General features: G+C 36.2%; 1 protein-coding gene across 5 annotated transcripts in view; it reads right to left on the bottom strand.

Annotated features, from left to right (window-relative positions):
- Positions 1-23998, bottom strand: part of BIN1 (bridging integrator 1) — a 108565-nt gene that overhangs the window by 38510 nt on the left and 46057 nt on the right. For 4 of the 5 annotated variants that reach the window (XM_088146399.1, XM_088146401.1, XM_088146402.1 and 1 more), the window contains exons 2-6: positions 22234-22314; positions 12449-12503; positions 11330-11424; positions 10030-10125; positions 6748-6855 (exon numbers count right to left, since the gene is read on the bottom strand). In XM_088146399.1, the coding sequence (XP_088002525.1) occupies positions 6748-6855; positions 10030-10125; positions 11330-11424; positions 12449-12503; positions 22234-22314 (435 nt within the window). Of the gene's footprint in view, positions 1-3456; positions 3550-6747; positions 6856-10029; positions 10126-11329; positions 11425-12448; positions 12504-22233; positions 22315-23998 lie in introns of all 5 variants that reach the window. The other variant, XM_088146404.1, reaches the window with a different exon arrangement.

The raw sequence follows: 23998 nt of genomic DNA, 5'->3' as shown, positions 1-23998 counted from the left end.
TAGCAAAGTTGAGGGTTTAGAGCATATAAACTTCATATTACATTATTACTTGGAATCTCAATACTGAGCTAGTCTACTTTTCCATTTTTGGTAGACTAAATTATTCATGCTCAAGGAACTGAAAAAGCAATCTATACATTGAAATATCCCAATATTGTGAGAAGTACCCAAGGCAACGTTCACTCTATAAACTAATGGTAAGAGGCTCTTAACCCCAATTACAATACATGGTTTCCCATGGGAATCTGCTTGGCAACCCTGCTCAATGAAGTAGTTAGTATGACAATTGTCTCTTTATCTTAAGGCAAATTAATAATAATATAAAATATTTTTAAAAAATTGAGATATGCTCTGCTATAGATATACAAAGCAATGACCAAAGATAGTAAGTAAATTGAGGCAAAAAAGGAATGGAAAACAAATCTGACCGGGAATATCATGCACAAATTCTAACTTGCTGCATACAATCTCATGACTACTTTTTACATTCTGTTTTTACAACAGCTGAGAAATTGTATGGGAAATAGCAGAAATGGAATTTGACCATTAAACAAGGAGCACTTCAAAATATTCCTGAAAAAGAGAGAGATTTTGGAAAGGGTCAGTATGGATGATTTAAAATCAACTGAATATCTTGCATTTTCAAAGCTTAATTTAGATAATTTTAATATAACTTATGTTTTTATATCATTGCTTCTATCTGATGTGTTATCTTTATTGACATGTGCATTGGTAAAGTGTTACTTGCTCTGATATGCATTGCGTTAAGCTATGTGGACTGAAGTGATATGTAAAACTTACAATAAGCAAGCAAGCAAGCATTCCAATTCCAGGAACAAATACTATTCACTGGATCACAATAGTTCTTTCAAGTCACCCTTTGTTTTACTTATCAAATATAATTCAGGAATTAATGGATATGTTGGGGAGTGAGGTTTCTTTAGAACAAGCCATGTTAGTGATCTGCATTTCCTAGACCTTTTATATCCAAGTACTTTTTAATCTTTTAAGATACTAATCCTATTAGTTAGTGTTTTAGCATTATACCACCTCTATACTTTTGCTAACATATAAGCTACTTAACTATGTCATCTGGATTCACTTCAAATTTCCAGTGCCAACTTCTGCAGATTTTTAAATTTTTCATTTGAAATTTCTCTTAATATTAGATTCAAATGTGATTTATTTTCATCCCCACTGAGGAATTCCAAAACACAGCAAGATGAAACAGCTGCCCATCTGATTCATGAACATAAAGAAAAAGAGTTTCTTTATACATAGTTGATTCTGGGCCAATTTTATAAAGCAAGCATCTGTACTGCTTTTAGTCAGCATTTCAATGGGGTTGTAGGAAGGCAGGAATTTGCTGTCTTAAGCAATTTGTCTCATCAACTTTCTTGAATATATTCTAAAAGAGAACACTGCTTAGAATAGTAACTTATTTCTACCCTCTTGGAACACCTCCCATGTTTCTGACAGAAAAATGTAAATCTACCACCATGTAATATACTGCCTATCTCTGATAAAAGACAGAGATTATGGCAGGAAACAAGGAATTGAACACTAGCTCACCTACAAAAAGAACCACATACTAGGGTGTGTACAAACCAGAAATTTGGAAGTTCTGATGAACCATTCCAGGTGGACTAACCCAAGAACATTAGCAGTGGCTAAGGGGAAGTAGAGGTCGGAAGATGCTGTGAAGATTGGAGGATAGGCAGGCCACTTGGCTATGCCATATTTGAAGCTAATTGGCTTCAAGCACAGCACATTCAAGTGGCCCACCTGTTCCCTAATCTTTCTACCATGTTCTTTTTTCTACCTTCCCTTAGCCGCCACCACCACCAATTTCCTTGGCTTCAAGAGTTGCAAATCTAACCAGCTCACCCACACCTTTCCCCAGTCTTCCCAGTGATGCAATTTTCCTACCTCCCCTTAGCTGCCACTGATGATGATGTGTGGGTTATGTCCCATTCTTCCCCCTCAGAAAAGCTGGAACACACATCTGGACCAAACACATGTTTCAGTCCAGATATAGACCACCCAAAACTCTCATCAGTCCAAATTAAAATAGTCAATGGTCAGGGTTGATAGTAGTCCAAACCATCTGGAATTTGAGAAGCTGAGTTTAAAGCAGCCAGCGCAAGAATTAAACTTATTCACTGACCAGTTCAGGGAAGCCACAAAAAAGGAAATGGGTTCCTTTCATTCAAGACAATAGGTTGTGGTCCTCCAGTAGTTGCTCTTTTTTTTCTCTCTTTCATTCAGTTCTTTGCTTCATTTAGCTTTCTTACTTCTCAAGTGTGTCCATTGTTAAAACACAATACACTAAGGTGGTCCTTATTTCTGTTCTGCATGGCAAACAGGCATCTGATAATTCTTATTCACTTATTACCAAGTTGTTTCCCATAAGGCTTTTGGATGTTCAGATTTCATGGCAGGATCTTATTTACTGGCACCCATGTTCTTAAAATGATTTTAGAGAAAAGGCTTCATTGTCCAGAATCATTTCTAATCATAAAGAGGAACAAGCCTAAAACAATGTAGAGACCCTCTTAAAGCTTGTTATAAATCCATTTTAAAAACATCTGGATTTTATAACAGGTTAAGCTATAAAATAACATGTACAAACAGAAGTTGAAAATCACACGGAAGCCCATACAGGCAACTTAACAACAACAAAAGATTCAGGATAAAAAAAAAAAATTCTCTTCTCCTTGCTTGTTATATAGTAGGTGAAGGGAAAGAGATGTGGCAGTAGAACAACAATATCATTTCTGGGGCTTCCACATGAAATGGATCCTGGGATTTAGCAGCTGGGTTTTAATCAAGGAGAAGAGTAACTGTTGACCAAGAACCATGGTCAACCAGTCTGAAATGTGAATGAGAGTGAAGGACTTCAATCATTGGTGAGTTAATGGAAATAGTAAGCCTTGCTTACTAAGTCTTTTATATAGGACTCTGAGTATCAGATTATAAAAATCTAAATACATAACAAGAAGAGGCTGCTGTATGATATGCAGATATATACTTGCCTCCCCTCTTTATCATGTATAGATCTCAGAATCCAGAAATATTGGATCATGATTCAGCAACTATAAACTCCTAGGCAAATACTATTCCTAAATAAGCAATGCCAGTTGCCACACAAATTAATCAGTAACTACTGGAACCACTTTCTATCCTGTCTTCTTAATGGTCACCTATACATTGAATTGCTGATGAGGACATTGTACCATATATTCAAGCGGTGCACAAAATCAAAAAAACTCCATTGCTTTTTCAAACTTCTTTTGGCTTTAAGAAGTCCAAATTTTAAGTCAACATTCTTCCCAGAGAAAAGAATACTTCTATGAGAGGTTAGAGTGAACGCTGCCTGGGGAATAAGCAGAGAAGGGGGCTTCAGCCAGAGACAGCACGTGCAGGGTTAGACAGCAAGAGAGGCTGGGCTATCACCTGATTCCGCAGAAGGTTAGTCTGAGCTACGAGATGCGCCTGTAGCTTCCCTTGGCACCACTGAGGCGCAGCTTTCTCAAGCAACGAGACAGGCTGGGCAAGAGCATTTTCAAAACAAGAAGAAGAAAACAGACACCTTTTGAGAATTACTTTTTTTTTTTAAAGAAAAATCAAATAATAAAGGCCAGGGTGAACCAACAACCCCGACCAAAAACAGAAAAAGTCAGTATTAAGTGATAAGGCAAGGGTGAATCCTATATGACATGCCGTGTCTAGCAGTAATTAATGCTCCACAGAATGATCAATGAACCCCAGAGCCAGCACAGCTTACGAACACTCCAGCTGCAGAGAGCAACAGAAAAGAAATTGTTAGTCATTTAGGTGGCAACAGATTCCAACCTTACTCAGTCTCTCTCCGTAAGTCATAAGCAACTTCAAGAGGAGCCAAGATTAAAAGACAACATCGTTATAACAGCCATGCAGATTATTCACATTTTGTAGCATTTTATTTTAACATCAGTTTATAAAATGGCTGGAAAAGTCTGCTCCTTGAAACTGGCTCTTGTCCTTTTAACAGTAGGACTGGCATAGACATGTCTGATAGGAAATGGTTTCTTAATTAGAAAATAGCTCCCTGTAACATCTTCAGAGCCATCCCCAGGTCAGAAGAATGCAACACAACAGCAACATGTGTTACTTGCCTTAAAGCAGGGTCCTCCAAAGTGGTCAGTATTGACCCCAAGGGTCAATGGGACTATCCAAGTGGCCAATGTTGTTATTACTATATTATTATTATTATTATTATTATTATTATTATTATTATTATTGTTGTTGTTGTTGTTGTTGTTGTTGGTCACACAGTCAGCCAGTTGTTTAGACTGGATTTGGCATTTTTATCCACCTATCAGGTCCTTCCCAAGGACCTGGGACAGGCAGATGTTGTTTAATGGTGTTAAAGGTATCAGCTTGATGGTGTTAAAGGTTATTATTACTATGGTTGGTCACACAGCCAGATGTTCAGGGTGGATTTGGCATTTTCATCCACCTATTGAGTCCCTCCCAAGAATCTGGAATAGGCAGATGTTGTTTCATGGTGTTAAAGGTATTGTCACAGGATATAAGCTGTTCCAAGTAAAACTGCCTTTTATTATTATTATATTTGTAGTATTATTAAAGTAACACTTTAATAAATTATTTTCATATAATAAATGTTTGGGGGTCGATGAACAATCTGAAACTTCATGAAGAGGTCAATAAGCTGAAGAGTTTGTGGACTCCTGCCTTAAAGGAACTAGAGAGTCTAGCTCAGGTCATACAGCTATCCCTAGTCTCAGATCCATGTTTCTGCATGGCCACATACAAGGAAACCTAGCTGTGTGGAACCCTGGAGATAGAGCTCTGTATGCAGAAGCTTCCTTACCTCAGAATTCCAGACTCAAACAGGACAGGTAGAAATGGGAGGAGCCAGGATGGGAGCCAAATATGGAGCCAGGAGCTTGGCCCCCCGCATCTCTCTTGATTATGTTAATGGGTGAAAAGGGTGTATTACAAAAATACACCAATACACGTGCATGGTAGAGAAAGGCAAAAGGAAATAAGTTTTTACAAATGGGGCCTGCATAATCTGAAATTACTTATGACTGCCTCTGTGTGCTCACTCACTACTTGCCTTAAAGCAGGGTTCTCCAAAGGGGTCAGTACTGACCCCAAGGATCAATGGGACTATCCAAGGAGTCAATGTTGTTATTAGTATATTATTATAGTTATGCACAAGCACAAGCCATGTTTCTTCATACATGGTTGTTTCTGAGATGTAGATACAAAACTATTTTGCTCATCACAGTAATTTTAATTTTCTGAAGATTTCAATATATACCAGGCAACTTTGTTGAATCCTAACATTTCAATATTTTAAAAAATATGTTGTACTATTTTTTTATCCAGAAGTTCCAAGAAATGAATTAAAATTATTTTCATGATTTTTAAATAGTATCAGGCTGCTTTATAACTGATTTTCAAATTGAAGATAAAATTCTGCCAGTGGACCATTAAGTTCAGAGTTCACATTCAGGACACAGATTAATTATTAGTAAGCTCCTTAGCATAATGAAGTAGTATTAATATAACTCAATATATATCTTACTTTAATGCTATTTTACAAAACTAAACTTTTGGTAAACCAATTAAAGAGGATTGAGGGGGAAGATTTCCCATAATAATACAGTTGGGTTTTCTTTGATGTTATACTGAAAGAGAAATGAACAAAGCAAAATTATATCCTATCACACTTGATAAATCAGATCTAGGTCCCTTTTCTCCTCCAGGAAGAAAAACATTTTTTTTATCATTAGTCTTCTTTCTCCATGTCTATCTCCGTTGTGCCAGTTGACAGCTCTCTAAGGCTAAGGTGAGAGTAAGTTGCATTAAACATAATGGCACTTACTAAAACATCCATAGGATCTTACAGCAGCATTTAGAATGAAGAGGGGGGCTACACAGAGCTATGTGAATTGAAGAGTATTCCCCCATTAGTGACATCTTTAAATTTTTCAGAGAAAAAGGAACAGTATTCACAGAGAGAAGCTTGATTGAGAAGATGTTTAATCTGAATTTCACAAAATCACTCCAGCTGATATCCATGATTTGTATCATCAGCATTCTCAGCAATGGTTGCAGATAGAAATGCACAGCAGTTACCTCTGCCCAAAGGGGGCAGGTGCCTCTCACCTGAAAGAGCCTGGACAATTTGCCCTAGCAAAATCACTTTGCCCCATGACACAAGTAGTCCAATCAGAAAAGGCTAGATCAGCCAGAAACCCTAAATGCTTCATTAATTCAGCAGAAAAAGAATACTTATAGAAAGAGCACTTTCTAGACTGATCTTTTTCACCCCCAGCTATAAGACGTCTTGTTTCTTCATTTAGTTCTTTCCTTTTAGCATTGACACATTCCTATTGATTTTCCATCTCAGCTGTAAATAATAGTTTTTGCATTGTTTTTCATTCTAAGATAAAATCATGTTTGTCAGGAATTCTGAAATTTGCTTTCTTGACCTCTGATAACAAAAAGCTGATTGTTTTGCAGAATACTAAAAAAAAAAAAAAAAAAGGCTTATCCAGGCATGAAAGACATATTTTTCTTCAACTGAAAATCAATGCTTTCACATTTAGAATATACACACACACACACACACACACACAGAGTGGTGCATATATATACAGTGGTTAAATAACTTGATTAACAACAAAAAGAGAGAAAGTAGCCATACCACCTCTTACAAGGACTCTTTACCTTGGCAATTTTAGCTTCATCTTTCTTCTTTGCAGTTTGAAGAGATTCATAATGATGCCTGGCACTGTCATAGTCTACAAGTTTCCTTCCCCGTTTAGCAATGCGAGACTGAAAGGAGATGTGGGAAGAACATCAGAGCCATGAACTAACAATTTTTACAGTCCAGTGTATATGCATTCTCCCAATTATGCTACCAACAAGCAACTGTCTTATAGTCAGGCTCCTTAAACCTATTTAAGATCAATGTAAATAATGGTTTCAACCTATTTCTCCCAATGTATATGTGACTGCTTTACTATATGCTGAACTTTCTGAGGCACAGCACCCCCACAACCCCCCACCCACCTCCAATTGGCAAATGCATCAATGGAAACACAAGGAGAGAGTTGGCATTTTTTTGTGTGTCCTTCTACCAGCTAGAATGGAGGGAATACTAGCTGGCTGAGTGGAAGGTTGGAACACAGCAATGAGTTATCTTATTTTTATCTTCATCTTCAGAGTAAGATACTTGTGAGAGAAGTTGAAGTGAGATGCAGTGACTTTGTACAACTTCATCTTACAGCTTTCCCATTCCCTCAAAATGACCCGCTCATCCTACTGCCTCAATATTTTATTCAAGTGTTTCTATCTCTCTTAGGGCACTTCAACTCAGTCACTACCAGCCTTGATCCTCAAACGCTCTGCAGCTGTTTTGGGCCATTACATGAGAGTCCTCACTGCTGCACCCCATCCTTCCACTGACCCAGCTAGCTTTGCCTCTAACTAGCCAATGAAAGGGCCCAAAGGTTCCCAGGAAGCCAGCTGGACTCTTCCCACCCACCACCCTTCTATCCTCATTGAATCTGCTTTTCACAGTGAGGAAAAAAAATCCCGAGCTGGTCCCTAGGGGTGGGGTGGGGCAGGCAGAGCACCAAAGCCCTGCTCTCAGAACAACTGGAGAGCAATGAATTTCTGATACGATTTCTAATTTTATATATCACTTTACTGAAAATTAGTGGTCATACAGATTTTTGCAGCCCAGATACAGCAGCTCAAAAAAAAATTAAATAGAGGTGAGCTCCAAATTGGAGAAGCGTTCTGCCTCACGTAATCTCACTGCTATCACCTGTTGCCAGTTATAACAAAGAAGTTCTCCTAATCTAAACTATCATTGCTGAAGACTCACAGCAAGCTGCTAGCCAAGCCAGCAGCTACTGTATGTGGGTGACAGTTTCTTAAACCAAACAGCCCTAAAGTGGCTACCTGAAAAAAATATTCAAAAGCCTTCATAAAATGGATTAAGTGCAAGAAAAAGGAAACTTGGTTTTGCTATTCTTCTGGGGTACAGCAGAAAATTAAATGATTTCTCTAACACCAATTCAAGATGACCATTTCCATGTAGGAACTAAATTACAAGTACTGCCATACGGCAAATACATTTCCTTGTCATGTTTGAGAGAAGAAAGCCTACAAGGTAAGTTCACAGAAAAGAGTCTCAGGATTGAACTGCATTCTCCCTATTAGCTATAAGTCTCCATGTATAGATGCAGTGAAGGATTGAAAAGAACATGAATGGATTCCTTGCACTTATGCTTTCTTGAGGAATAAGGGAGGGGAAAAAGAAATAAAGAACAGCTTTCTATCCTAAAAAAAAAAACCTCATTCAGGTACACAGAGAATAATTCACCTACAAACCCATTTTGTATTATTTTCTTTGCTCTAAATTTGAAAGTATTTTCCCTTTATTTAATTAATTAAACAGAAGAGAAGAGAAAACAATAGAAAAAGAAGAAAAAAAGGAAAAAGGAAGCAAAACAGCAATAACAAATATGAGAAGCCTAGAGAGAGAGAGAGTTTTAAAATCCCCTTCTATGCCATTCCTTTAAAAAAAAAAAACACTGAAAGAAATAGAATTGCTGAAATTGTTACGATGCACACATAACATATTCTACATTTGCATCTTCATTTCTTTTGTTACAGAATGAACTTTTTTGCAGACTGAATATTGTGTCCTGCCCTTAGGGTGATGGTAGTAAAAGAGCACTTAAAGAAGGACCTCATTGTCACTGATGCCTTTTTGCTTTGAGAGCTCTGACAGATGAAACAGGAAAAAAAGACTCAACAGCTCATATTGAAATCATGCTAATTTTTCATTAGCTTAAGGCCATGAGACAATAAAAACTAGTTCCTGTTTTTCACAACAAAAACCAAACTTCAGTTTCAAAAAATGTGAAAAAAATAATTAAATTTAAAAAGTTTAAAAAATAATGAAAGCAAGGAACTATAGGAAAGAAAATACTGTATTTGTGTGTGTTAAGAGAATGAATAGTGTACAGCCAAACAGTACTTACTATCCACTCAAAATCTGGGCAAAGAAGGGTTTTTTTTCATTATAACAATGTTTTCTGATGTGACACATATTTTATGGTTTTAGTAAGTTTTATATTTCAAATTAAATAAATCAAGCCACTTCCATTACTCTATTTCACCTAAAACTCAAGTCATTGTTTTTGATAGTCTATAAGTTTTACCATCTATTAGATCTACTGTCAATTGACTGACTGATTATGCGCCATCAAGTCATTGTTGACTCTTAGCAACCACATAGATAAAGATAGAGATAGAGAGATATAGGGCTACTGGAGTCTCGATTTTTACATATTTCTATTTCAGCTTTATTAAGAGTTTGATTATTGTTAGCTTTCTATTTTATCATTTGACTACTTTATCTTGAATGCATTTGTGTTTACATTATAAACTCTTGGTAGTAAAATGGTGGAATATAAATTATATCATTATAAATCCCTCTATAAGTCACATCTAAGAGAATCATCCCTAATAATAATTTCTGTGAAATTCTACATATATCAGGCATGTTTTACTACAAAGAGGCTAAAGAACAAGATGGATGCGTGTGAGTACTGAATATCCGAGGAGGCTCCAACAGTTAGCTGGCCAGAGTCTGCTCTGTACTTCAGCCTCCACCTCAGGTACTATATAAATACTTAATTTTGGATTATATGTGTTGGTATGAATGTTAGTTTGAAAAGGCCTTTTAAAATGGAGGGAACAGGAAGGCATACCCAAATGCAACAATAATAATTATTATTATTTTACTTGCAAAAATAAAAAATAACAACCATCAAGCTCTTAAAGATACAGATGTAAGGAGGGAGTGTCTGTTATACTGGATGGTCCCCACAATTAATAATGTCTTTTTAAACACTCCTTTATTTGATTCATGGCTAATGTAGATTTCACCTTTCAAAAGGAATTCAAGATAGACCACCGTGAGACCCATACCTTTATGTCTGGGAACTGGCCAAGATAGGTGTCCATAGTGAGCAGTGCTTGATCTACCAGTTTCTGATGGAAGTCTGTCCAAAGCAGGTCATTGGTCTAGAACAGAACAACAGTAATGTGGAAAGAGTTGTTTCTAAGGGTTATTTTATGCACTATGCAGGTCAAATTCATCTACATTAGCAAATGTACAATAACAGTGACATGTACATGCCGTCCCTATCACTAATAAGTGAATCCATAAGACAAACCTTTGTCATGTTTGAAGCTTCCTTTTTTTAGCATACGTATGTGTAATAGCACTGGGATTTATTCCTACAATTGTCATGGTTTTTTTTTTTCTAGACAACTTTAAAAGCTACAATTAATTACAAGAGTTGGACAAGGATACTATTTTAATGCATCTTCTGTATAGCAAGGAAAGCTCTAACTGCTGAATTTCAACCTGCCATGCAGAAGTTCAAGGCACTGAAGATATACTTGGAATATTTGCTATATGACAAATATTTCTATGCCTTTTTTCTGTCCCTGATGTAGTTTGGATCTTATGAGATATATAGGTTCCATCAGTTCATTTCTGCTTTTCTCTAAGCAACTACAACATCAGCAAGTGCCCCATGATCACGTTAAGTTAGAAGATATTATTTGTAGATCAGTACAGATCTATGGGTCTGGTTTCATACTAGCCAGCTGTGAATGTAAGAGACTTGCTATTGTTATTTGCTTCTTGTTCTCATATGGAATTTTTGGTATCACACAAAGGGTATTTTGTATCATAGAACACACTGGCCCAATTTGTGCATAATATAAAACCATAGTTAAGCATCGTCAGAAATAATAAGCTCAAGATTTTAGTTTGAATACTCCCCCATTCCTGCTTTGCTGCTATAGGCACAAGGAAGAGATTGGAAACACCGTCTTCTAAAGCAAATGTTATTCTACACAACAAAGGCAAGCTGTAATTAATTTAAACCCTGGTTCATGAAAACAAAGCAAGTTTAAATCATGTCATGTGGTCATGGCATCTTTCAGTAAATTAATGTTTTCAAAACAAATTGATAAATAATCAAGAGGAAGTGATGGCTTCTATTCTTCTCCTTGTGACAGTATCAAAGGAGAATGGAGAGTGCAAGTCTGCGATATAAGCACATTCACTCGTGTAATACTAAACTATGGTTCCACAGGGTAACAAACCAAGTAACTATGTTACAAGCCACCCAAATCCATACAATACTTGCTGCCTCCACAGAACAGAAATCACAATATATTTATAATGCTAATATGTGATAAATCCAAACCTCACCTCTGCTATTTTGTTAGTATCATCCCTTCCTGGCCAATCCGGTTCATATACTTCCTGCAAACACTCTGTAAGTTTCCTGGAGGCTTCATGCATTGCTTTGAAATAGAAAAGAGCAACACAGTATTACCCAAATAATTATTCCCCCCACTGACAAAAAAAACCCCAAAAAAACACCTTGCTCACTTATCAAGTACACATCCCAAACCCTTGATAATATTTGTTTTCCAGACAAGAAAAAAAAAAGATGAACAAAAGGGAACCCTTGTGGTTTGATATTCTTTAATTTCTTATTTTAATAAGCAAGTGAAATCAAGTTGCTTTTTAAAATGGCTAATCTGTCATTTCCAAACATAATATAATTTATGAAGAATTTTCAAATATTTGGCTGAGATTAAAACAAAATTTTATTATTTCTTTCTGTCTGTTCCTCCACATTATAATGAAAGATTAAATTAGGAAATGCTGTATATTGATATAATTAGTCTGGGCCAAGTTGTGTGTGTGTGTGTGTGTGTGTGTGTGTTTTTAAGGTAGTAAGAACAAAATTAAAAGGAGGGGACAGGGTCCCATCAGAAAGAGGAGATTTGCATTACGATTGCTTATCAAATTCTCTCCTGCTTCTTGGAAACTGAAAATTATAAAATATGTAATTCACTTGTTATTAACCAGATGAAACTTCCCACTCCAAAATTCCAAGTCTTCAAGCCTAGTGGCCACTTTTCCTTCACTGCCATGGGACCCAGTAGAGTACCAGGAACCATGATGGCATCTCCCCCACCCTCAATGATCTTCTCACCATCCTAACTTATGCGACAAGACAGAGCTTCAAGCATTTATAAAATACTAGTGGAATCTGCCTGTAGCACATCCCCAAGAAATTGTAACTTTTCCATGTTATGCTACAAATAAATAGCATTTGCCCTATCCCAAATTTTTGTTGACCTCCACTGAATTTCAACAACTACTCAGCTCCATAATTATAGCTTTTTAAAGTTAATGCAGATACTACCACATAGCAGTAATAAACAAGACAAGGCAAGACAAGCCTTAATAGTGGCTGATGGAATTTACTTCACAGAAGATTCTAGAAAAGTAATTAGGATTTATTCTAAGTATTACCTTTAATTGAAGTCAGATATGTTCGGAGATCCTTCTGTAGCTTGGATCCTTCTGACTAAAAAAATAAAATAAAATCCCAGAACAGAATCAATGAATAAGCTTTACAATAACAGGTCACAATAGTTTGTTTTGATACCAAGTTTCAAATGTTGGTTTTCATCTTTAAAATCCTAAAAAGGGAGGCTAGAATATTTTTTCTTTCAAATGAACCTGTCTAGTCTCTAAGATTAGCTGTAGAGGCAACTCACCAGATTATCAGAGATTTGACTTTTTAGATGTGTCATCCTTTTTGTAGAACATTTACCTCTAGAAAGCCATATTAATTTCCTTCAGGCCCCCAATTAACTATTGCTTTTATTTTTCAAAACTTTTAATTTAATCTATCAAATGATCTCATTCAGTCCTCCATATAATTCCATATTATTTATATTTGCATATACTAACTACCTCAGATTTACAGTAAGTAGAGAGCATTAGAACTATTTTAAAAAACAGGGAATTAACAAATTGTCTTGTACAATTTGTTGTGCTAGAAAGATTTTATATAAAAACACAAGAGATCAGACATCTGCAAGTGGTATAGATAATAAGTTTGGGTCTGTATTAAGCTAATTAAATCTGAAGGCAAAATGAAACAGGTGGGGTATTCATGGAGGACATGAAAGGGAAGTGACAAAACATGCATTGTAACATCATGATGCAAACCTCATAACTTCTATATTTGCAACCAATGTGATGTCAGAATGCAAGTATGAAAGCATAGAGTTTGCCTTATGTTACCATGACTTTTCTTATTTATTTATTTATTTATTTATTTATTTATTGGTCATTATTGTTAGTAGCAGACTTCTATGGAAATGAAGCAGGAAGTTTCAAATAAGAGGAACAGTCCTTCAAAGAGTCTGGACCTATGCTAATTAGGGCAGGAGTAAGAATTCATGGCCTTCAAGATGCTCCTGAACTACAACCTCCAGCACCTTTCACCACAGGCCATGTTGACTGGGCTGCTGGGAGAGAATTCAGCAACATATGCTGAGTTGAAGATTCTTATTTTTGATTTAAAGCTTTACCAATACCTTGAATTAAGCCCAGAAACACACAATAATGTTGTGCAATTTGAATAAAGCAGAAATAATCTATTCTAAAAAAAAGAAGGAACCCAGCTACAAATCTGAAAAGCTGAAAAATATTTTGAATTCTACTTCTCCCTTCATTTTATTATCCCCTGGCTTACTGATTTTGTCTGTTACTTGTGTACTTTTGTTTACATCTGTTCAATAGTGAATATTTTTAGCTGGTTTGGAGAGTTCAGCAGACAAGGAAAAAATTTTTAAAGTGAATAAATCAAACTTCCATTTCAGCAGAAAAACACAATCTCAACTAATCAGGTTGTGCAACTGGGACTTGCTAAGAAAGTTTAGGTCAATGATTCAACATTCTTGTGCAATCTAAGCCACAATAACTTTAATTTTGTCTTTTCAGTTCAACAACGCAGCATGCATGAACAAACGAATTTTCTGAAATATTCAAATTTTTAATATTTAAATTAAAATAATAAAAATATATTTAGAATATGAAATTTTGTCTCAGAAGTTGAATACTTCATATTGCAATTTTACAGTTGTCTACTGAGTGCTCCTAAATTCCAAGCAAGTACATTCAGGACTGAAGCAAGTACATTCAGGACTAGATTCACTGACATCTCTTCTTGTATTAGTTACAACTAGAATGTAAGTCATTTCTGGACTGATCGTCCCTTATAAAATTGTAATTATCAAAGTCCACCACCAATATCTCTAGCACAATTCCAATAATGCAAAACTTCTGCATATGGGATAATTTAGTCCTCAAAGCGTGTATCTTCAAAGAGAGTACAAAAGAAAAGAAATGATCACATGCAGGGTGTCTCTTCCCAGCTAACATCAACAAAAGCTGGATGGATGGTTCTATGGCCATAAGAACAGCTGTGACTTTTCAAAAGGAAGGACACCGGCAGCAGGAAAGAGAAGAATGTATCCAACAGCATCTGCTCATACAAAAGACTCCATTTCCCCTTTCCTTTCATCTTCAAAAGGGGGGAGTTTAAAGAGAGGAAACTTATACAACATCTGTTTCAGGAGGTACCAGACTCTGAATATATGTTTCCTGTCATGGTCCTCCTCAACTCTTACTCTAAAAGTGTCTGCTTCTTCATGTCTATCTTGCGCTTTTTTTAAAAAATAGAAGTTATAATAGAGTTCCTCTTATCTAAGGGTTATGCTTTATGTTTCTGATAAGTAGCCCACCAATTCTGCTGATGATGTAGCAAAGCTTTCTTACCAGAAATGAAATTGGTTAAAGCAGTAATTGCTACCAACACTGCATTCTGTTTCATAAACTCCATGAATTCAAAGACAAATTGGGAAAGTAAAAAACAGTCAAAATCAATTCTTCGGTGATTGTAGAAGTCAAGATTGAAGCCCTACACTCATTTCAGAGTAAATTCAACTTACCTGAGGGATTTATTTCTGAGTTATATGCATAGTTTCAGCCTTTATGATACACTACTTGTAAGGGACCCAGAATTACAACTAAGTTCCTCATGTGCTTAATATCAATGTTATTGAGATTCGATTCTGCCCTTCAAAAAATATAAACTATTAACAAACTAATGGTATACTTTTCCACTGTAGTTTTCCATTTCTTGATGTGGCAACAGGAAAAATTAAAACATTTTTACACTGATATTGTTTCAGCATTCAAATGTACTACATAAAATGAGTGGGATAATCTTTTTTCATTCAATGTTAGCTTAGTTTTAGGAACTATCAGTTGCAAACTCTTTCTGAATATGAAGTCTCTAGAAGGACAATGTGCGGTATACTGGAGGTTGTACTGCTCTCTATGTCAATGAGGCTATAATCTCATCATTATCAACGGAAACTTGAACAGAAATAGATTCTTCCACAGAATCACCATAGATGACAACACAAGCACCCCAAAATAATTTATTAGGAATGCAACATTTCCAGAAATGTTGAAGCAATGGGGGAAATAATAATAGGCTTTCTTGCTATTTTGTGGGGGTGGAGAAATAAATATTTAGGAAAAAAATGAATAAACACAGTACTTAATTTTGAGGCCAATTAGAACATTAAAATAACTGAATTATGTATAATTTGCATTATGTATAGCTTGGTTTGCTTATAAAAGTATATCTGTTGTAAAAATTGAAACATGTAATTTATTTAGATAGCAATTGTACATTGATTGGCATTATTTTGAAATATTTTCAACCTTAAAGCTGTTGAACTCTAAAATGTGTCTCCTTCCTTCATGTTTGCCTGTTCTGAAGAAGCAGCCTAGCCAAAAGTTAATGATGGAAATCAGGGAGACCATCAACACTGTAACAATATGTCAATGGAAGTGCTGAAAAAGTGCCTGATTCTGGTAACGGACTGGTTGCGGACCAAGAAACAGAACTCAAGTGGGTGATCTATCTGAGTGATGTTCAATCTGTTTTGGAGTCATTGTTTTCCCCCTAAAAGCCCATAGATAGGGGGTAGTTCTAGATCTATCTTTGTCACTGTTTGCACAGGTATCCACTGTAACATGAAGCACTTTTACCAGCTAAGGCTACTGCATCAGCTACAATCCTACAATGAGATAAGAGATAGTCTTATGGATGAATAAAAGGGGTCATAGTAGAGATGCACAAAATTTTGCCTATCATAGAGAAAGTGACTAAAGAGATTTTTTTTCCTTCCCTCACAGTGCTAGAATCCAGGGTTACTTAATGAAGCTGCATGATGGGACATACAGAAAAATGAAAAGAAGCACTTTGTTAACACAGCATATAAATTATGGAATTCATTACCACAGGATGTTATCATGGGAATTAGATTAACAGAGGATAAAGGATGTGTCCATATGCACTACTAATAACGGGTAGAGATTAGTATCATCATTAAAATTAGTATACTTCTGAAATCCAAATGATAGGAAACGAGCAGGAGAGTCCTACTGCACTACCACTCTACATGTGCCTTTTCCCTAATCATCTGGTTGAGCATATGGGAAATAGGATGCTATAGTAAGCAAGTCTTTGATCTGATCTAACATGGATAATCTTATCCTGTTTAATCAGTAACAGTCGCAGTATTGCCTAAGTAATTTAGCACTAATATGAGTGTGGTGGATTTTTGGTGTGAGGCCCAAAGGTGATTTGGAAAAGTTTGAATAATCAATCATTCCACTTTGGCTCTGGCAAAGAAAATATACATGTTTCCACTTGGACAAATAATTGCTACCTGCAAAAGTATTCAAAATTAAACAAAGAATCTGATTCAGTTGTTATCAGCCATGTAATTGCTGATGCTTGCTTCCCACCATCTTAAGAAGCCATCCTAAACGTGAGAGGCATAACAGAACATACTGTGAAATGTTCATAATGGCCAAAAATGTATGGATTTTATTGTCCATACATACCTTTATAGGAGGGCGGGAGGGCGGGGGGGGCGGGTGTAAATATACATATAACCACATGCTAAGCTTATTCTGCAAGCCTAGGAGTATATGGGGGATAGACAGCTTGATAGATCAGGAACAGCTGGGGCTTCTCTCTGACACTCAGGCGCATAAGAGTGCAAGAAAGACTTTCCTGTCATTATTCATCCATTAAGGCTTGAGCCTCATCAAACGTTTAGTGTTATAACCAGTTTACAAAGAACAGAAAGGAACAGGAAAGATAAGGCTGTATATTTAATAGCAACACTGTTCATTTACTATTTAGAGATGTGGCAGATGAATATTTCAGGTCCAGCTCCCAATTTGCTTTTTGAGAAACTCACTGAATTTGAGGCTCATTAGAGCTTCAGTGGATGCCATAAAACAGATGGGAGATAAATTAAAGTAATAGGAAGAATAGACTGTCAGGAGAGAACAGACAAGCTCTTACTCTGATCAAAATTAATAAGTCAGAGCATATGTTAGGCTATATAAGTTAACCCATCATTGGAGGGTTTTGCAAGATCATTCACAGCATTTTGTTCTTTCTTTTCTTCTCCTTTGCCAAAATAGACACTGTCTGGGGCAGAAGGCTCTGTGTTTAATTGCAGTTTCCTAGATATGTCAAAATAATTTGGGAATTATTCTTAACATCAACACTTTTCCAGACAGCAATTTCCACAAGTGGGAATTTCTGAAAATGCACTACAACTGTTCACTGCCAACAGACCAAGAATGACTCCTACTACAACAGAAAAAGTTAAGCAGCTCCAAATGTAACCATTTGTTGAAGGAATAATGGGAAAAAAAATTGCTGGTTAAATCAGCAAGTGTAGTGACCAATGCAAAGATTAGCCAATACAGTAAGCATTCCCTTCCAAGCACATTTCATATCCTATGCCTGTATACATATTGAACATTTAAAGTATTCTGTATAATTTATATATGTTTCTATCCTCTAAAACAGTGGTACATGAATAATATCCCTTTTTATTTTGTTTTAAACATGTATACATTACTGTTCATAATGTATAACTGAGAGCTTCTTTACAGTGCAAACATTAAAACATTGTTGTTGCTTTGACAATTCTGAGTTGTTTTTACTTTTAAATGACAGAGAAAGTGAATGGGAGCATGCTCCTAGCTGTGTTTTTATTTATTTGTTTATATTTTAATCTATCCTGGTAAAAAGCAGAAGTTATTCTGAGGAGCTGTACAAAGGACAGATCAGTGAAGGAGAAAGACTTCTTCTGCTTAGCCCCAGTTGTGCTGTTCATCAAACTCCAGAGGTGCCTCAGATTACTGGAATGTCAGGGCCTCTGCCAAAAAAATCAAGCCATGTTTGGCTTACATGACACGTATCAAGGTCAGCCTCTAAGCTAATAGGGAGGTACATCTCGTGCCTTTTGCAGGATAAAGGAAGCATGCCCACAGATCTCTGAATGGACATACAAGGTATTTAGAACAAGATTCCCTTCCCATTCAGGAATAAGAAAAAGTTGACAGTGTAGTGCATGAGCGAGACAGCTAATTTTATATCCCTTCCATTTCACAGCAGACCTTGTGCCCACTTTGACTGTATAAAAACAGAGCCTTAGCTCAGGGCAAAGCAAAGACAGCTGTCTGTTTGTCTTCCCAGCAACACAACAAACAATCAGCCCATTCTTTAATAGATGCCTAGATGTCATTTCCATCCTTCCTGGGACATCAGCTTGAATAGAGAAAGGTCTCTGGCTTCATAATATCAACTTCCTTTGGTATTTAAATTTCCCTGACTTGAATTCCATGATTATGGGTATAGGCTACCACAAGTCTGGTTTCTCAGACCCAAATATAAACCAAAAAGCAGGCAGGATAATGAAGAGGGAGGTAGGTAGTCTCAACAAAATTAAAAGCCCGACAGCCAGAGGGTCCTGCAGAGAGCAGCAGTGACAGGCTAGCAATAAACAGGAAAGATACTGATCACCACACCATCCTTTCTTCTACTTAGGGCAACCAGTTAGACAATATAGATCTCTAGATGCTCATATTATCATTTTTACCTTTAAAATATCTAATGGTCTTCCATAGGAAAATTATGTTTGTCCCAAGTAAATGTAATTGTTCAGCAAAACGAATCTGTTTTGTATATGTAGTAAATATGATTGCTGTTGCAAAGCCTTTTTTAAAGAAGCTATTTCTGTATTTAATTAACATTGGCAGATAGGCTGTTATTCTAATACAAGGGCCAACTTTATTTTTCTGGCAACTAACATTTTTCCCAGAGGGAAAAAAAAAGATCTTGTGATATCACCAAATCCTGTGAGATTTCAGCAATTTTATCCTCACATCATCCTGAGCGAGAATGCTGAATTCTCATGAGAACCCATCCAAGAACACTGACTTCTAGAGAAATTAAAATGTTTTTCTAAAAGATCTTGTAAGCTGTTCTTATTATCACTTGAGCTTATATTAGCTGGCAAATTTGTAAGTTTTCATTCATTTTATTTTAAACATATTTTTATTTTAAATCCTTGGAGAAGGGTCCATGGGAAGTGTTTAAGGTCAATGGAAATCATAGGAATCCATGATGCCAATCCAAGTACCAACTTATTAATCAAGTAGATAGAGTTATAAAACATGGAATGGCATGATGGGGAGAAAAGAGAGGAAATTGTGTGCTTCTTTACAAAGATACACATGACTGTCTAAAATCCCAAGAACCCTGTTTTCTGAAAGACCTTTCAATTTAGGGTCGAAACTTATGCAGTTTAAGTGCTGAAGCTGGCAGGATGGGAATCAGTGATTCTCAGGCAAGACAGAACAGTTTTGTAAACTCTAAGCAAGTCTCTCCCAATCTCAAAGCCAGAAAGGCTACAATCAACTTTGTTGACTTGAAAATGCAGAAGAGAGGTTAGAATTTAAAATGTGGGGCAAAAAAACTTGCACAAACTTTGGTTTCTGTATTTACAGTAACAAGAGGTAGATCTGCACATATATGATTTTTATCAGGTGTTCAATAAAACTGTATTATGTCTGTGAACTTCTTCTATAAGCAAGTTCCTGATTATGGGGTGAGGTTTCTGGAGAGTCAAGACTTATTGCCATGTGTAGGTGCCCTGCTGACGATTAGGAAATGTTAGCTTTTGAAACAAAATCTGCCCTTTAGATATATAAATTTTGCGCACAAAAGCTGTATAGGAAATCAGTGTCAATGGTAAGAGACTTCTGAATTTCCAAATTAAGATATGTTCCATAATGAATTCAAAAAGCAAAACAAAGGGCCAAAGAAAATGTAACTTTAAGTATATAGTTTGGCACTACATAATTTGTTGTGCCAAACTGAAATTTAATCAGGATCACAAATGCAATATGGGGAATAAGATAACCTCTTCATTTGTGCTATGGGTCCAACAAAAATTATCTCCTTTCCCCAAAACTATTCTGTGCATCTGTGCTGGTTTTTATTTATTATGAATATTTTAAACAGTAAATTCTGACATGTATTTCCTAATTTGTGGCACTGATATGTTTCATAATTGTTGCCCATGTACCAACAATTCACTGCTTATTCAATTGGATAGAAGCAATTCTTCACCTACCTATTATGTCCATTGCTGTAGGGCACTGGCTGAAATTACATTATTTGTCCACTCTGCCACGCCCATGCTATATTGTGAATTTGTGCTTAAAATTATCTTAATGGAGGCGCTTGCTCACACAGTACTGAGGAACTCCTCTACTTTATGCTCGTAATCCAAAAAAACAGCAAGATGAACTCCTCCACACGGCTTGTCATTTCAGTATGTTATAAGGCAAACTACTTATTGTGTTAATGTATGCTGAAAGCACACATGACTTTTAAAAATTGTATTGCACCCTAGTAAATTAGTTTATATGCTGTTTAGAACTAAGCAAAAAGGTGACCTAGCCTGCAAGACTATTTTTTTTTTGCTCATAATTGTCAAATTACTTTTCTGTGCGCACGCACGCACACACACACACACATTCCTAATTGGCGCAACTAGCCAACCAGTGATTGGGGATATTGCCTGTGACTGTGGGTTTTGCATTTAACAGCCCTGGATAGATCACTTATTACTCCTTATAAACCAAGTTAATAGTTGCAGTGGTGCTTAAAAGTGTGTGAACCCTTTTGAATTTTCAATATTTCTGCATAAATATGACCTAAAAAGTGATCTGTACTCCACACAACTCCTAAAACTAGATAAAGAGAACCCAGTTAAACAAATAAGTAAAAAAAATTATACTTGTTCATTGTTCTACTTGCATTTTTTAAAAATCCAAGTTTTGTACATATTCCATTAAATGGGACATAGTCTGTTCCATACAAACCTTTTGTGAGGGGATTAATTTGTTTAACATTTTGCCAATGTATTCCCTCACAACGTTATTTTATGTTTGAATGATGCATTCTTGCAATAACCAAGCAGAAATTGCTCAGTTGTATTTTTTTATGGTGCCAGATATTATATTCTAACAAGAAGAACTGGGAGAGAAAGAGAATTATTTCTTTTGTTTCAAATTAAATAAGTCATTAAAGTACACTGAGGTTCAAAAGAAGGGGCTATCTGCAGTTTTTCAATATTTTATGCTATTTACAGGAAGGGAAAGGTGGTTACAGCAATCAATCAATGCCTCTAAATTTTGCCAAATACTCCTTGAAAATCTTATACCAAGGTAAGCAGACTGAAATCTAAGTACCCCGAGTCATTCCTGACAATCTGGCGTTAGTTTGATACCAATTAAGATCAGGGAAGGAGAGGAGTGTTAGTCACTGTGTTACATTTTTTGTAACCTTTAACTGAATTAATATGGAATACATTTATATTCTTTGCCCAGGCTTTGGCGAGGGTTTTGAAGCCCCTTGAATTATTTGAGTTTGTTTCTTTTTCATTCCTGTCTGGTTCTTATCATCTTTGCCATCTTTTATTCTTTTATTTTTGTCTCTGGGTTTTTTTAAAACATTTTTACTTGTGAGCCGCTCAGAGTCAGCAGCATACAAATTTAATAAATAAATAAATAATAGTAATAATACATCTTTTCATCCAAATAGTGAGAGTACTTCAAAACTTAATGGATGAATATGCATTACTACATCTTCCTAGTGCTGTTATCTTGCCTTACCCCTTTTTGAAAAAAAACTATTCCTCATTCCATTAACTTAAAAAAAAACAGTAATCAAGAATGTTCAAGGCTTTTAAAATTATGTAGCTAGCATTTGTTTAAGTAGAAAGGCAGTTCATAAAATAAAAGAATAGGTGGACAAATAAATGAATAAATCCTTAAAACTCACTTACCAGCTGTTTGTTAAAGTTTTGCACACACTGTTCAAATTGCTCATCTTTTGTTTCATCAGCTTTGCCAAGTTTCTGGAGGACCTGAAATGCACATGAAATGCACATGAAAAAAAGAAGCAAGGAGACAATCTTTAAAACCACACAATCATACACTTTAAACAGAAATAACAGAAAAAGTAGGAATAGGAAGTAGGAAGAAGTGCGGTTTCAGTTTTACTCAGTTGTAGAGCAGATGCTCCAAGTACAATCAGTGCCAAGGCCAGTTCAAGATTTCAGCCAGATTGGAGAGCCATTACCACACGAAAAAGAGAGCCCTGGGGAAGATGATCCAAAGGCCCAATTCAGCATAAGGCAACTTCATAGGATGAGGAAGGTCTCTTCAGCATATTTTTGAGCTCATCCTTTCAAAGAGGTTGGTGAAAAACTCAACTGAGAACATTCTTTTAAATGCAGAAGTTTAGCATTTTTCTTAACCAACTTTATCCTCTACTAAACTGAAACAGGAAATGGCCAATAAAAGCAATGGGGCAGAACCTACCCATTTCATCCATCAAAATTCCACAATAGGAGAGAACATGTGGCCCTTCAGATGTTGCTTTCAGGATCCAGCCTGCTGACTGATAGTGAAGAATGCTGGGAGCTTTAATTCAGCAGCATCTGGAAGGCAACCAGTTTTTCTTCATCTCTGCATTCTATAACACAAAGGGGGAACTGCTCGGGCTACAGGTTTCAAATTAAATTTATTTCCTCAAACTTAATTAGAGAGGCATGGCACTGAAAAGCCAAAAGAATGGGAAAGCAACCATCTGCAACACTGCATCCCTCTGCAAAAACTTCAGGGCATCTTTTCCTACAAAATGGTTGTTTTGTGAAATACAGAAGAATTAAGTTCATATGCAGAGCACCCTTGGATTTACGAGAATTGAATACAGTTCTGTCTAGGATTAGAAATAGCCTCGGGAGACTCCTATCATATGGACATCATTCTGTCACCAGGAAGGACCAGAATAACCATGGCAATCAGCCAGGCCTCTCTTACCACTGAGAGACCCTTTTAACAATGCAGTTCACACACCATTTGAGGCAAAGTAAAATTTAATCAAGACACTTCATTTATCAGCCATTTCCTATTAGCGTTCTTTGTATGGAGTCAAGTGTGCTGCTGCCATAGCGGGTGGCCTACAAAAGCTAACTCAGGGTTGGCTGGCTGGAGTGACTGCACAGAGACAAGCAACAGTAACCACAGTGTCTGTTGATGGCTTTTATTGCCCCCCTGCCCCCCCCCATACACTGATGACTGCTTTATACATTACACATTTTTTTAGATGAATGTATAATCTATTTTACATGCACTCCAAAAAGCAATACTTGTCAATGCACCAAGTAATAAATTATCATGCATCATGTAATGTCATATAACAGTTGGGACCAGCCGTGACCATTTGTCAAGTTTACATTTAACAATAAAGTGTATTTGTGTGTTTAACAAGCAAAATGTAAAACAATCCAAAGACAGTAGATGCATACAGCTATTCCATCAAACTGTTGGTATGGTACCATAGAAAAAGTATCCTTGGCTGTGTTCAGAAGCAATAAACTATGGCATGTTTTATTGCAAACAAATAATTGCAAATTAGAGATCATGTTACTGATTTCTTCCATTCTCATGCAGGGAAGAGTAAAGAAGAATTTGCTCATTTCTATTCCTCTTGATTTGGAAGCTTCCTTAGAAAATATGTTTCTCCCAAATATTAAAATAAGGAGT

Source organism: Python bivittatus, unplaced genomic scaffold (genome assembly GCF_059951505.1).
Source record: "Python bivittatus isolate LINGU-HERP-01145 unplaced genomic scaffold, Pbiv_v1 ctg000480_np1212, whole genome shotgun sequence".
Lineage (NCBI taxonomy): Eukaryota > Metazoa > Chordata > Lepidosauria > Squamata > Pythonidae > Python > Python bivittatus.
The sequence above is the reverse complement of the archived record's forward strand: the minus strand, read 5'-3'. Positions and strand labels throughout refer to the sequence as shown.